The sequence below is a fragment of the Parus major genome, chromosome 18 (assembly GCF_001522545.3).
Source record: "Parus major isolate Abel chromosome 18, Parus_major1.1, whole genome shotgun sequence".
Taxonomy (NCBI): Eukaryota; Metazoa; Chordata; class Aves; order Passeriformes; family Paridae; genus Parus; species Parus major.
Window position 1 is genome coordinate 3830877 of NC_031786.1, and position 15620 is coordinate 3846496.

The following is a 15620-nucleotide window of genomic DNA, read 5'->3' on the forward strand; positions in this document are numbered from 1 at the left end:
GCAAAGGAAAGGCAGAAAAGTACATGGTTGAACTAATTCCAGTTTTAAAATTCTTTAAAAAATATGTTTCTGGAGTTTTACCTTTCATGCAACAGAAACATTGAGATTGTAGCAAAGTCTCACAAATTTATTGTCGTATAAAAATGGATTCAATCACAAATAATCAGGCTGAAGTTTTGTCAAATACAAAAAAAGATGCTTAAGAACAGAACACAATATACAAGACTAGAAGTAGTTAAATATTCCTGAACCCAAAGTAATACTGGGATAATGGTTATTTACAAAGTCTTGCCTAAATCTCTTGAGACCATGTTGAGCTACAGTAATAATTTCTCTACTTTTTTAGGAGATTAACATGCAGATCAGACAGCTGTAAACAATGAAAGAAATGTATACAAATATATGTACATTGAGGCATAGTGCTTTGTAATGACTTTGTTCCCTGTGGTCAAAGAGTTGGTTTTAGTCATTTAGACTTCAGAGGACTTGTTGCATCCTCTCTGTGCCACCTTATTTATCACTTTAACTGCAAATTCAGAAACAAACTTACTTGAACAAAATGGTCTCCTCAGAAAACAGCAACTTTGCTGTGGAAGCTGTGACAGTTAGTTGTTACAAATGGGCTTCTTGCTATGTGATCCACAAACTAGAGAGAAAGAGAGCAAGAACAACTCCCCACTGAATAGTCTGTGCATTTAATATTATGAATGCCTTACTGGACAAGCACCAAACAAACCCACATTTCAGCTGTGGAGAGAAGTATAATGACAATAGATATATACATTATTTTAAATACTTATAAAAATTTAATATAGAAATGGCTCTAATATACAATAACGTGGTAATTAAAAAAAAAACCAAACAAACTATGGTGAAGTACCACCATTAGGCACAAATCATTTCTGGTGTTGGAAATTTTAAGGGAAGTCCAAAGACAGACCATTTATAATTTTTCTGGGTATTTCAAGATGAATCCCTTCAAGATAATGCAAGAACCTATTAAAAAAAAAGTAAGAAAGATTGTTAAGGGAACAAAGTTATTTCCAATCATAAGGCAACACTTTTATTATTTTGAGAGACAAATGTCCACCTTCCTTGCCTAGAATTATTTGACAAATTATTTTATTGAAGTCCTTAACTACCTTTTATAATTAAATGTAGCAAGATCTAGGAAAACCCAGCTTACCTTCTTTTAGTCTTCCCTTGCTCTTTAAGCTTCTCAGACCTACAGATACTGCGGAGAGTGGGGAGGTATTCAAGGGTACTGGCTTGCTTATTGCCCAGGCTTAAAGGACTTCTGGAAAATACAGTTTTGATGACAGCCAGCCTCTTCTGTGCTTTTTTGTGAGTGCTAAAACAGAGAATGAAGCTTTATTGTTTCCTGTTCATGAATGTGCAGTGATGATTTTATTTATTTAGGATCAAAGCCACTGGTTTAAAACTCCATTAAATTGATGTCCAGAAATGCATCCCAATAGATCAGATGTTTGCAGCTTCTAATTGTGTGCTGCTTACACAGCATCACAAAGCTGCACTTGGACAGAAACATCAGGGCCAGCAGTTTGTTTGGCCAATGCTCTTGTCTTAATCAGGAGTCTGATCTGGGGACCTCTTCGGTCAGATGCGAGGTTCAGTACAACCACAACTGAAAACATCTGTGGTTTTCAAAAATAAAAAGCATTATGCAACTGTTATTTGCCAGAATATCAGTGTCATGTCCAGTGTATAACCCATGATACAAACCTGGTCACAGGATGCATGCTAAGTTCCATTCTGACATTGCTTCTCTGGGTACTGACTTACAGAAGAAAGGCTCTAAGCCATTTTCCTGTTCAGACCCCTGAATGGGCTTTAAGTGCCTATTGTGCCAATTTTACCTAAGATGACTTGTTTGTGTTAAAAAACAATGTTTCATGCCCACACTTGATAGTATTCATTGGTCTTTTATAATGTATTAAAGGTTATTCTTTGTTAGCATAAGTTACTACAAATAATTTACTTTGGATTTTGTTAGGTCTTCATCAAGCAGCACCTACCAACACACACTGGTTCAGTATGAACTGGCACTGAGTGACCAATTTGCATGTTTGGTACTTGCAGAATCCCATCTGTCTTGAAAAAGCCATTCCTTTAGAGTTCTGTTATTCTTTTGGGGGTGGTGGTGGTGTTTGTACATTTTTAAAGTGACTAGACTTAAGGCCACCATTCTTTAACAACATTAGTCAGGCTGTTCAAGAAAAGTCACTTTTTGCAAATTGACAAGAAGTTAATTTAAGGTTGCAAAAGCACAGTGAACAATATATTGCAGTGTTTTGAGGCACACTGACAACAGTCATAGTGGTATGAATGTGTATACATCAAATCTGAAACAGTCCTACACCTTGTGAAATGCTCTTCTTGACAAATAACTGCATTATGCTCCAGAAATATTAACAAAGTCTTACCTTGGATTAGCTGCCTGACTGAAGGATATGTAATTCCTTGTGTCTGAGACAGGCAGAGTAAGTCCTCTCAGCTGATCACTTTCAGATGTTTTACTGGTACTCAAAAAAGATTCCAAGTTCTGTGAAATATTAACAGAACTTTTGGTGAAGCTGAGTGCTTCAATAGCTGCCTTTATTTCACTACAGCTCTGGGAACTCCACCAATCAGTATTTTCTATACTGAACTCATCACAAAGACCATTTCTGATTTTGGCATTTGTCCAATGAAATTCTTCACTTTCAGAAAACTCCAGTGGTTCCCTGGTGTTAGTGTTTACACAGCAATCCAGGAAGGACATGTTTTCCACAAACTCAGTCAGTGAATTCAGACACTGAAAAACAACTGCAGACCTTTTTTCATTTGCTGAGGTTTTAGTTCTAACTTCTTTTTGTTCTTTATGCACCAACAATTTTGATTCCTTTTTATCAATTTCAGTACATGATTTAGGACTGTCTGATGGCAAAGTTATGAATTCAGCTGAATAGTTCAGCTCAGAATCAAATAAGTCACTATCATCCAATAGCTCAAGCCTTTTCTGAGCCTTTGTCTTTTTAGACCTTTTTCCAGGGCTACTCTTCCCAGAGGAAGAACTCTTTGTAGATCTGTCTTTTGAAGAAACTATAGTAGTCCTTTCAAGCATAGACTTTGAGGCTTCAGACTGGTTTGACCCAACTTGCACTGGTAAGGGAAGAATAAGTTCAAGATTACTGTATACAAAATCCACATGGTTCATCTGGAATTCTGTGAGAAGCTGGATCAATTTATTCCATTCCTCCATGGTTGTGATTTTGTGCTGCAAAATAATAATCATGAAATCTTTATCAATATATTAAAATACATTTTTTTAAAAAATAAAAATGTTATTACAGAAAATCTCACACTCCTTGCTTTGTGCTTATGAGGTGAGGGGCTGTTTTGCTTGCAGGAGACCACCCCAGTTCAGATTGTCCTTAATAACCATTGAATTCTCTAATTTCTACAACAAACCTTTTCAGGGATTTGCTTCTAAGATTATGCTATTCCTGGTGATGCTTACACTCAGTTATCTGGCAATCATTCAAAGTACTATCAAGTCAACTACCAAAATACCTTAAGAAATGTAAACAAATCTTCTGAAGGCAACAGGATGTTCTTAAGGCCAAGCAACGTCTCTACACAGCCTGTATCACATTTTGGAAACTCCTGAAGACGTGCATCATCAGCTTGAGAAAAATCCACCTTGGAATCATTGGACTTTGCAGGATGAATGACACTATCTGCCTTCCTTGTCTCTTCTCCTCCTGCACAGAGATAACAGGCTTTACTTGAAAGGGAACAACTGCACCAATAAACTGATTTTCCACCTCTTTGCCTGAATTCCTGTCACAAAGGATGCTGTAACTGTCACTTCTTGCTGTGGTGCTGAAGGAACAGAGCAGCTGAAATGAGACATCCCCATGGCCACATCACTGCTGTCAGTGTTACCAAGCTGTTCTCCTGCTTCCCAAGTAATCTTTGAAGTAGGTTGTGCCTCACTTGTCTCTCCCTGTTACACCCTCACACCCCTAAACTTTTCCTGAATCCTTTGGGGTCAGGTACTTCAGCACTGCTTCTTCTAGGTGAATTGCCCACAACCCAGATACATGGATAAAGAACTGCAAACTCTGAGGAAAATTACTACTCCTTCCCTTCTTTGCCCAGTTTTGCTACTCAGAACATGAAACGGAGATAGTAAGTACTGTAATGACAGGCAATAAAATCCTCAAAATTTAGCTCCTTATGCATTAATACAAGGCTTTGAGGTAGCTAAAAACAGCAGAACCTCCCCCCTCCCTGCTTTGTAAGCAGTCTTACAAATTACCATTTATTCATACATGTCTAAGAATGCTTCTATTTAGTCAAATTCATATTTAGATGGATATTTTTTTAAGATTAAATGAAATCAACATACCATGAGGTACCAAACACTTCTCTTTCAAGCATCCACCTCCACTTCTAACCCAGAACTGTAAGTACAGAACACTTTGTCTGATATCACAGTTATTTGTGGTGAGGAGAGCAGCCAAGTCTTTCACATCTGTCCGTAGGTTCTCAGCCAGGCACAGAGCTTGGAGGTAGCTCACAGAGTTTATCTAAACAGGAGTTACACACAGACCACTGAAACATCTCCTGCCAATCACACTGCAGGAAGTCATACAAGAGCAAATTATTCTATTTATGCCTGCAATACATTTTGCCTTTTCATACAGAAGATTAGTTTATTAAATTAGATTACAGTTAGATTAAAACCTGTAAGGAAAAGCAAACTACCCAATCTATGTAGCCTATGTCAGAGCATTAAGTTCAGTTTAGAAATTCAGCTGATTAAAAACAAACACGCAAACATATTCTGCTCATGGTCCTGAAGCTACCTACACCTTGCTTCTCATCACCAGTGATCAGCTTTTACTGAATTACATTAATTTTAAAGGTTTTCTGCAATTGCCTGGAAGTTCAACAGGTTTTCAGTTTCCCATTAAGAAATTTCCCCTTCTCAATAATTAAGTCCTTCTGATTCTCATTTAGTTAGGTTTTTCACCTAATACATAGCTGCAAATAAAACTATTTGCTACACAGGACAGTAGTGTTTACATTAAAGGAATAACCCATAATAGTTCTAAAATAACTCCTGTACTTTTTAATTAAATTAATATTTAACGAATATTTATATAACTACCTTCTAAAAACTAAATTGAGTAAGTGATGTTCTTATTTTAATTCTCAGTACCACTAAATTGTTTGGAAAATAAATCTTCCATGCTAGTAAAACAGCTTCTACAAGTAACCATAAATATGTCCTACACATCCTTACATAAACCCCAAAGACATGAGTGTCTCTGATCAAACAATTATGTTACAACAGAAATATATAAACCTACCCCAACATTTAAATTGCAAACTGAAATCAGCTGACAATTATTTGCTTAGGATGTACCTGCATTTCCAGATAAAGACTTACCAAGGAAGGGGTTTTAAAGTTGATTTCTTCAAAATAGCCATCAAACATTAAGCTGAATGTTGGATCTATAAAGAGAGATCAGTGAACTGTCATGACATCATGTTCAAACCTAGTTATTTTCTTAATCCATTAGACCAGCCAATACCTTTACTCAAACACTCAAATCCTTGCTTTACAGTCTCCACTCATGTAATTTTGCATTTAGGAGCAATATTCACCCATGACCATTTACAGCCTTTAATTAAAAGCGTCTCTTCTGTAATTACTGTCATAAGCTCTACTCACCATTGGTGGTAAGAATTACAGGTCTTTTTGCAGTTGCCATGAATGTCTTTATTGCACTTAGAAATCCTACATCTTCATCAAATATTATATCCACCTGCAGAAAACAAACATAGTATCAATACCTTGAGCAGCAGTTACAAGCTGTGAACAGTCCCAATACATCTAATGTGAATTTTACCTCTTCAAAAAGAATGAGAGACGTTGCACTTTTCCTGTTGTGTTCTCCTCCCTCTTCATTAACTGACTTAATTTGAGCATCTTTCTTTACTTCCAGTGAATTCTGAGTATTTCCTGCAGGTGGATGAATAATTGAGCAGGAAGGAGGAATAAAACAATTTAATGCTTTAGGTACTGGCTTCAAAAATCCCCCATGTATCAAATGCTTAAGAGAATCTGTTCTTTTCTCCACACAGCTCCACATACACGGTGTAGCATTTCCATCTCCAAAGGTAATTCATTATTAAAAAAGAATACCTACCCCCATTTTTTTCTCCAGATGTTGCTTCTCCATCTCCTTTACGTTTGGCAGAAATTTTGAAGTAGTTTGCAAGTGTTTTAGGGGGCAAACTTCGTTTTAATCCTGCTCCTTTTGGTGACAGTGGTGGTTTTCTTGGAGAAATAACTTTCTTTGGAGAACACATTTTTTCTGCAAGGTATGTTTTATATTAAACTTCATCTGGAGATATAATGCCAAACTGGTATTTCTTAGACAAATTTAAAGTAAAACCCATTTTTTATCTATGGTAAATGACATGTTTACTGTGCTGATTTTTGCTTGCTTTCCTTTTCTCTTGTTATAGGAAAAGCTTTCTGTTCAACTTTCTATTCAAATGCCACAGCACTTGCTCCACCACTGCAGAAATAATGTAATCAAGAGTCAGTATTTTAATAAAGTCGTTATTTAATTTGGTCTGTAGTTGTGTTAAACAACAGACCAGTTCTTACTATTATGGCCAGGTAAGCTAAATCTGCTATCTTTTTAAAAACAACTGATACCTAAAACTTGTTTTTTGGAATTCAGTCTTTAAGAACCTCCTCCCCTCCATAAAACCCACCCTATAATTCAGACCAAACAAAGAACCCCAGATAAAAACCATGACACTTACTTGGTGACTTGACAGTGCTACAACTGTTAAAAAAGCAAGGCTTGTGTGCATTCACACCTTTTTTATCCACTTGATGAGACTGAGTAGCTTCTTTCAGCTGGGACAGAATCTGTCTCCCACTACGCTGGCAAGAGGCATTGACTTCAAATATCTGCAATGGCATTTAATTTACAAAAAAAAACCAAAAGAAAATTAAATTGTACACATCTTGTATTACAAATGTTTTTGTATCATTAGCTATAAATAAGAAAAAAGCACTGAGGAGAGAAAGGTCTCCACAAACCTTAAACCCAAGCTCCTGAGCACAAGCATACACTGCAGCAGTTTTCCCCACTCCTGGTGGGCCAGTTATCAAAACTGTATTGCAAAGCGTTGTCTCTTCCTCAGTATCAGATTTACTATCTTTAAAGTCAAGGCTGCTTAAAGAATCTGTAGAATTATTAAAAAGAAAAGAAAGGATTACTGTTATTTTTTACCAGCTTTTAACAAAAGAGAAGCTATATTAATTCTATCAGTACCTTCTTGCTCTTTGTTCTCTCTTTCTCTTTTCTGATTTCGTTTTTCTTCCAAATCAGCTCTCTTTTTCCATTCTTTTAACCAACTATAAAAGGAAGGAACAAACAATAATAATTGCTGGTGAATTAAGTGAACCAAATTAAGATGGAGCAGAATATAAAACTAGGGGACATCAACCACTTGTTACCCCATAGGAACTTATGAAGTCCTTTCAAATAAAAGCAAAAAAATGATCAGGATTTAACTGTTTCCTTTTTCATTTTCCATTCTGTTAGCTGATTGGTATAAAAACAAGTCATATGGTGAACTACTTATTCACTCATAATTCAGTGTTGTTTAGTCAGATGGATCTTTAAATTCTTTGTAAGAGCTACACCAGTAACTTAAGCCCACACAGAAAATTTAACTGATAGCACAATGTGTTAGGTGGATTTCAGTGCTGAATTCCTGTCAGAAGCAGACAGTACAGCAAGGTCAGGATCAGGATGCTTGTAGGGAAGTAAAGATAAGTACTGCTCTCTCAGTACTTTATCAGGTAACATGAGGTTTTGACTTATTTTAGGAATGGATCCATGCTCCAACTTCTGACCTGTGTAGCCTTTCAATTTCTTTCTTGTTCCCTACAAGTTCACTGGAATCTTGAGGCTGATATTTTTCTGTCCAGAGCATGTCTTCCTTTTCCAAACCTACAGAAAAAAATATTGTCCCTTTTTAAACAGTTCTTCATGCAACAGAATTGATCAAATCTAGCAGAGAATTAGGACTAGATACGATTTTTTCATCACAGTGGAAAGCTGACATACATCACACATACACCTCCTCAATGCAAAGATTAAAATGAGATGGGAAATGCAGTTACCTGGAAGTGCACTTGGAGCTGATAAACACCCAGTGTCTTCTGTCACACCATCTGGTTTCTGGGTCTTGTCTTTTCCCAAGTGTGGGGCTTGTCCTGTCTCTGCCTGTTTGTCTCCAGATGTGGGAGGAATAAGGTTCCTGGAAACTCTTGACTTCATTTCAGTCTCTGTACCTTCAAGTCGTTTTCTTCTTTTTGATTTGCGGTCTTCTGTTTCCTTCCTTTTCCTCTTTGTTTCCTTCCAGTTGTCAGGAAGTTTCTCTATTACATCAAGACTTGCACTGCCATCTCTATTTTCTAAGAAGAAAAAAATTCCATCCATTTAACATTTCTGGCTATGTCCATTACTACTGTACATTTGATACATATTTGAAGAATTTGGTCCAAATAGCTTAAAATTTGAGGATCAATTTATTTCTAACAACAGTATTCCTTCAGTAACGTATTTTTAAAAATTCCCAGTTGTATTTCAATGCCAGAGAGAGCAAAGGTGGTTTTCTCCCTACATAGATTCCTAACCTTGTGTACTGTTTTCCAAAGCCAACCGTTCTGTTTGCTTTTTCAGGAACCTGGAGTAGTATTTTCTCACTGGAAACTGAGAATTAGAAGCCACAATCTCATCTAGCAAATCCTTCTTGAATGTATCAGGAAAAGCTGGTCGGTGACCTGAAAGCTGGAATACACACACACAGAGAATTACTGAAAATCTTTACACACAATGCTTTGCATAATTTTAATTGGTAGTATCTTGTTAAATTCAGAGATTAACAAAAACTGTTAAGAACTGATGAGAACTGTCTAATAGTAAGATGCAAAATGGGTAACTCATACACAGAGAAATTAAAAATAATTAAACAAATTTCAGGACTGAAACAAATTCAAACAACAGGATTTATTAAAAACATAACTCCAAACAAATATCAGGACAATTTGAATTTTAAAGTACTAACCACAGCTGCAGAACAATTTCCAGTTTGTTTTGAATTCACAGTGGAAAATTCACCAAGTGAGAGAGTGATTTTTGTGATGTTGGTGACTTGAGTACTCAGTTCTCTCAGCTTAGTTAATAGAGGACATGATGGTGATTCCAATTTCCACATTGGAGAACCTACAGAAGAACCCCCACCAAAAACAAAACAAGAGTTAGCTTCTATTCTAGAGAAAATAAATGGGCTGGTCTTCTCTCTTTTGGGAAGTCTTTTGACTTTGTTAGCAGGAAATGGTTTGTGCCCAAATCAATCCAACACAATCTTTATTCTCCAAATTGGAACTTAACAGACCAACCTTTTTGACTAAATATTAAGAATTTTGCATCCTTACCCATGCATGTATAGACTACTTTTGCATCAATTTAATTTGTTAATTTTGTATTCAAGAACATCTCACAGGAAGCTTCTAAGTTTCATTCTCTTACTGAGACACAAAACAAGAGGAAACTCCCACCTATTCCAGTCCTAAGCTGTTCAAATTCTCCAGAAATTATTATGTACATTTAAGCAAAACCCAAAAGCTTAAGCAAATCTTACAGTCATCCTTCTGCTGTACGTGGACAACAGTCTTAAAACAGGAACTTGCAAGAGAGTATGCTTCCATTGCTGCTGCCTTCTTTGCAATCTGCCTTTTCAGTGACTCTGGCAATCCACTCATCAGGAATTCACGTTTTGCTCTGAATGGATCATCATCTTGAGAATTTTCAGATGCATCTTGGCTTTAATGAAAACAGGAAAGAAAAAGAAAGGAAAGAAAGATATAATTAGTAGAACTTCAAGCTATGCAAGGCTGAATTTAATCACATTCTCTTCCAAATGTGTTAAAAACAGTCTGACAGAACTGCTAAAATTAATTTTAATGTAGTTAGGTTGAAATTAATTCTGTGTTAAAAATTTCAATCTAAAATAAATTCTCTTTGGTTTTGTATTTTTATATGCAATTTGGGATTTATTTTTAATCAGCCATCAACTACATTTTCAGACATTTAATATTGTTCTAAAATAGCTGAGGAACTCTCCAAGACACCCCTAAAATTTTGCAAGCAGATTGAAGTATTAATCATATAGAAGTCATGAATATTGATAGCACATTTCAGTAAGTGTATTTAAATCTGTAACACAAGAGAATGCTAAAGTAACCTTGAAATGTGTTTTGATTTTTAAGCATCTGCACTCTTGACAACTGACCTGCTTTCATCAAAGATCACAATTGGTTCACCTGCAGAGTTTTGAGTGTTTTTGCCTAGGCAGGAAGGTGGACATCCCAGTTTCCCTTTAAAAAGATAAAAAACCCATTATTAAATTAGCACTGATACAAGATTCTAACCTTGCTTCTGTATTCACTACCTGTATGTTCCATTAATCATCAGGGAAACTCTTTTTCTTAAGGGAAAGTTGAGTATTTTAACAAAACTCATTATAGCTTTATTTCTAATTATTTCCTCAGTATAGATGCTATTTCCTAACATTATGAAAAAAAAGGAGATGCAGCAAAACATGGTATATGATTGACAATTTTTTAAACAGTTTTCCCTGAATAAAGAAAAAGCAAAATAACATATGTAAAAAATGTCTGCACTATTAATTCATATAAAAAGGAAAGGTATATATTGGAATATTAAACAAGATAAACCACAAGAAAAAATTAATATACTGCAAAGGCAGCTTTATGAAATAAATTTACAATAGTCAATAATATGTTTCTGTAATAAAAAATAAACACATTCAGTAAAACCCAATTACCATTGGAGTTCTTTGCAACCTTCAAGTTTTTAGACTTCTTCCCCAAAACATCATTTAAGCTCCGAAGTTTCTTTTCCTTCACACTCTGCTCCGTTGTAGTGACACAATCCATGCTTGAATCTAGAATTATTACCGATTCCTAGAGGGAAAGCAAATCAAGTAAGAAAGGAAACCGAATTTTTCCTCCTTTATTAACGATACATTGCAGGTATCTACCTTAGTTTGCAAACACTTCTTATAAAGAATCAAGTAAGAATCATCTGTATTGTTTATATCAATCACAAATATATAAAAATTTCCCCCTCAAAGTACAGCCTTACATCATTTTCTTCTAATTTCTTCTTCTCAGCAAGAGCTTGCTGTCGAGATGAGCGCCTCACAGGAGCTGCTGAGTCTTCATTCACTTTTGATCTCTTCTGCTGTATAGCCTTTGCTTTTTCAATCAGCTGCTTTGCTTTGGATATGTTTTTAGAAGTGGAGTTTATCTGTTAACAGAGAACAAAAAATCCTAGATAGTAATTAATAGCACTCTATTCACTAAGTACTGTGCATATAAATATATTTTTTCACTTTCATAGAAGTATGTAATTGTTGCAAAGTTTCATTGGTATCAAAAAGAAAATTAAGTAATTGAAAGGACAAGCACACCAAGATTATATCAACAGCTTTCAAAAGGGAGTGAGAGCCCTGCGAGGAGATCCCAAATTTTTTCATGGAACAAATAAAACATGGGTAGTGACATTCTTAAGCCTCAGCTGTTCTGCCCTGCCCAAACACTATCACAAACCACTGGATCATTTAAGTTAGAAAAGACCTCTGAGATCATCAAATACAAGCTCTGGCCAATCACCACCTTGTCAAATAAAACCACGGCACTAAGTGACATGTCCTGTGGTTTCTATACCCCATTCTGAGAACCTGCAGCACAGAAGCATACTATTTTATGGGATTTTTCTCTTATGAACGGTGGATTTTTACTAATAAAACATGTTTTAAGATCTATGGTATAAGAAAGTATCTCAGATTTCATCATAAATCAGAGTATATTCCCTTTCCATAGGGCAGCTGGGAACTGTCATATTGTATTACACTGATTATTACACGACACTGAATACTCACAATTATACCCATATAGGAAACAACAAAATACTGACACCAATTGTTAAATAAATTACCTTTGTGTTTTTGGAGTGAGACTCTTCATTTTTCATTGCTTCAGCTTTATTTGATTTTGTAGCTGCTTTGATACGTGTAAACCTCATTCTAATTAGAGAAAAAATTATTATGAGATTGTTACTGGTTAATAAAGGGAAACGTTACTCTCAATCTTATTTTCAAAAGACTTTAAAAATACAGTACTGTAAACAGAAGCAACCCTGCAACTGGTGGTTGAGGTTTTTTTGTTGTTTGGTTGGTTTTTTTGATGTCTTCAGTACAAACACAGGTATAGTCAGCTTTGGTTCCTCTCTATTTTTACCCACCATGATTAGTACCCATGCAACGCATGCAAATTATGTTTTATTTTCAAAATACTTGCATACAATTAATGGGCAGAAAGGTAGAATATACTCTAAAAATTTACCTTATTGGGCTGTTTCCATCAAAGGGCACAGTAATCACCTCAGCTCTGTACATGCTGCTTTTCTTGCAGGATTGTCTGCGTGCTTTTGGGGTGGAAGTCTCTAATGGGCAGGCACTTAATTCATTTGCAGAACAGGCACTTCTAGCCCTGGGCTTTTTAGGTGAAATATTTGTTGGTGCTTTGGTTTTCTGCTGCCTTAAACTCCTTCTTAACTCACTCACTTCTGGACTTAAAGAAATTCTAACATCTAAGGTATCTTCCACAGTAACAACACTAGCATCTGAATCGTCTTCGCCAGTACAATTGCTGCTGTTTGAGACATTGGTTTCCTTAGTTTCTGAAGCATTCTTTCTTCTGTTCCCTTTTTTCTGAACCTTCCTAGATCTTCTGGGTTTAGTTTTATTGCTTTTAGGTTTAGAATGTGTATATTTGTCCACATAATCTTCTGATATCCCGCTTTTTAATCCTTTATTTGAAGGAACATCATCAGATTTTTCTTTTTCTTTTGAAGACTTTGCAGTAGCTTGCTTTTGTTTTCCAGGTGCCTTTTTAACTCCACTTTTTGCTACATCTGCTGTTGGTTGTCTAAAAGCTTTCATAAACTGATGCTTTTCTTCCAGAGTACATTTTGGCCTCAGAGAATCTGACCCTGCAGTCTCCAGTACAGCCAACTCCAATTCCTCTTCCTCAATAACGACATTGGATTTTCTTTTCTGAGTCACCTGTTCAGTTTGCTCACTGTCCAAGAGAGCTGGGCTGCTTTCTTTTTCCCCTACATGTCCTTTCTGCTTCAAAAAAATGGAAGCTATTTTCCTAGAGCCTTTTTGCTCCTTATGTGAGGGAGATAATTTGGGGGGAATGGAATGAACTTGTGCAAGGACAGTCACTGTTCTGAGTGGCAGCTGTTGGGATTCCTCACACTTTTCTGGGTCACTAACACTATCACTTCTGTCCACTTTGTTTGCTGTACCAGAAGTGTCTATTGCTGGCTTTGTGTCTTCTTCAACATTATTTTCTCCCTGACTTCTCAAGAAGTCCTCAAATGACACTGTTATAATACAATTATTTACCTGGGATGTCCCATCATCTATATGAACCTCAAAATTGGAATCACCAACAGCAGTATCACACTCTACTACTGTATTTGTCTTCTCTTCAGTTTCTGTTTTACATGTTTCATTCATCTGGTTTTCTGATGAAGAGCTTTCAGACAAATCAAAATTTACTTTGTGCTTCCTTTTCCTTGATTTTCTTATCCTATTTCTTGATCCAATTGTTTCACTATCAAAATTTTTTGCATTTTTTCTGGAGGGGGCAACATTTGGGAAGTTCTCTCTTTGATCATTATCTTCTGTTAATTTTCTTGCACATTTTTTGTCCACTACAGTACAAGAAGGAATAAAGTCATTACTGTATTGTAGCAGTTCTGTAGCTACTGTGCTGTCTTCACTGTTAATTTCTATGTCAAGATCATTCTCAGATTCGTTAATTTCTTTTGGCATATTATTGAAATTAACTTTCTTCCCTTTTCTCTTCCGCTTTAAAAATGGCTTGAAAGATGGTTTATGTTCTTTGTCATCAGCATCCAACAGTGTTTTATTTTCTCCAGCTCCTACTGGGAATGCAGCACTCTCAGTTGCAGATGTCTTTTTAAAATAATCCAAGATGTTGTTGGATTTTGGTGATGACAATGCTTTATCCACTGGTTTTGCTAACGGTGAAAAATACCTTGTGATTGTTTTTACAGAAGCATCTTCCTCTCGCCGCTTCTTGCATGGCTGTAAAAGGTACAACATGAACCTTAGTTTTAAAAAACTTAAGATGACTTATAGAAAACTTTTTCAGAAGACAAAAATTCATGTTAATGTGCTCAGACTGGGCACGCATCAACTATATCTCTGTGCTTTCAAAGGTCATCTAAGTTTGAAATAAAGATTCTGTTCTTTCAGATAAATAAAAGTCCTATTCTGAAACCTTGAGATGGTCAAAACTGAAAGGGACCACAAAGTCTTCAGAACAGCTCTATAGAGATTTCACAACACTGGAAGTCTGAAGGTCTAGATTAATTCAGATGATCGACCTTGAGATGTTCCCAGAGCATTTGTGGAGCATTTGAGAGGGAATTCCAGCTTAAAAAGGTCTGATCCTACCATAAACATCTGCCGTATTTTAGGAAAACAGTGTACCTTTAAGAGTACTTAAGAAAATGAACACAAGAGGATTCTTATCTGGTATAATGATTCAAACGATAAAAGAGCATTTACTTCTACAGCTCCAAGAAAGACTGTGGCTCATAAAGACTTTTATAACTCCTGGTTTACCAGAAACTAGACTCCTCTAAAATCGCACCCTCTGAAGCAGAGAACGTCTCTTCCCAAAGTCTCTCGAAAGCGTTCAGTGACAGCCCGGCCCCCGGGGCTCCGCCGACCGTCAGCGGCGCCTGAGAGCAGGGGCCGGGGGCGGGCGGCCCCTCACAGCACCCCAGGTACACCGGGCGGGCCGTGTCAGGGCAGAACGCCAAAGGGGGCGAACGCCGAAGGGGCGCCCCCCGCCAGCCGCACCCCCTCTCTCCGCCCTCCCAGCGCGACCCCCGTCCCGCGTCCCCACCTGAACGTCACCGTCGTTCCCGGGGAGGAGTGGGGAGGCGGCCGCCGCGGCCACGGCGACCCTGCCCACCATGCCCCGGCTGCTGCGGGCGCGGAGCCCACCCGGATCGCTCGGGGCGGGGGGAGCGCGGAGCCCTCGGCCCCAAGCGGTGCCTCAGGGGCGGGGGGCGCGCGCCGCCGCCATGGCCCCGATGGCGCCGCCTGACGGGCGCGCGCGCCGGGCGGGCGGTAAAAGCGCGCGCGACCAGATTCGGATCCTCCGCGCGGAAGGCGGGGGGGCGGGGCCTCGGGCCTCTCCCACGTGGCCCGCGCGCGCTGCCCAACGGCCGGGCGTTGTTCGGGTCACGTGACGCAGGCGGACCGGCCCGGAGCCGCCCCGCCCCTTCTCCGCCGAGGCCGCGCCTCCTTCCGCTCCCTCTCCCGCCTTCACCGCTCTTAGTCGAGTTTTCGCGCCGCGGCCGTGACGTCACGAGGCT

The 15620-nt window shown here is 37.9% G+C and overlaps 1 protein-coding gene across 1 annotated transcript; it reads right to left on the reverse strand.

The window, feature by feature from the left end:
* Positions 1–112: 112 nt before the first annotated feature.
* On the reverse strand, positions 113–15303 carry ATAD5 (ATPase family AAA domain containing 5). The gene is made up of 23 exons (XM_015645901.3): positions 15146–15303; positions 12539–14316; positions 12132–12219; positions 11277–11441; positions 10957–11095; positions 10402–10486; positions 9751–9932; positions 9175–9332; positions 8744–8897; positions 8228–8521; positions 7958–8054; positions 7371–7453; positions 7136–7281; positions 6853–7003; positions 6225–6392; positions 5925–6037; positions 5747–5840; positions 5462–5526; positions 4415–4595; positions 3574–3764; positions 2445–3277; positions 1187–1351; positions 113–996 (listed from the first exon to the last, which is right to left on the reverse strand). Exons 1-23 carry the CDS (start codon positions 15215–15217, stop codon positions 918–920), a joined length of 5481 nt encoding a protein of 1826 aa, XP_015501387.1. The 5' UTR covers positions 15218–15303; the 3' UTR covers positions 113–917.
* Positions 15304–15620: the final 317 nt, after the last annotated feature.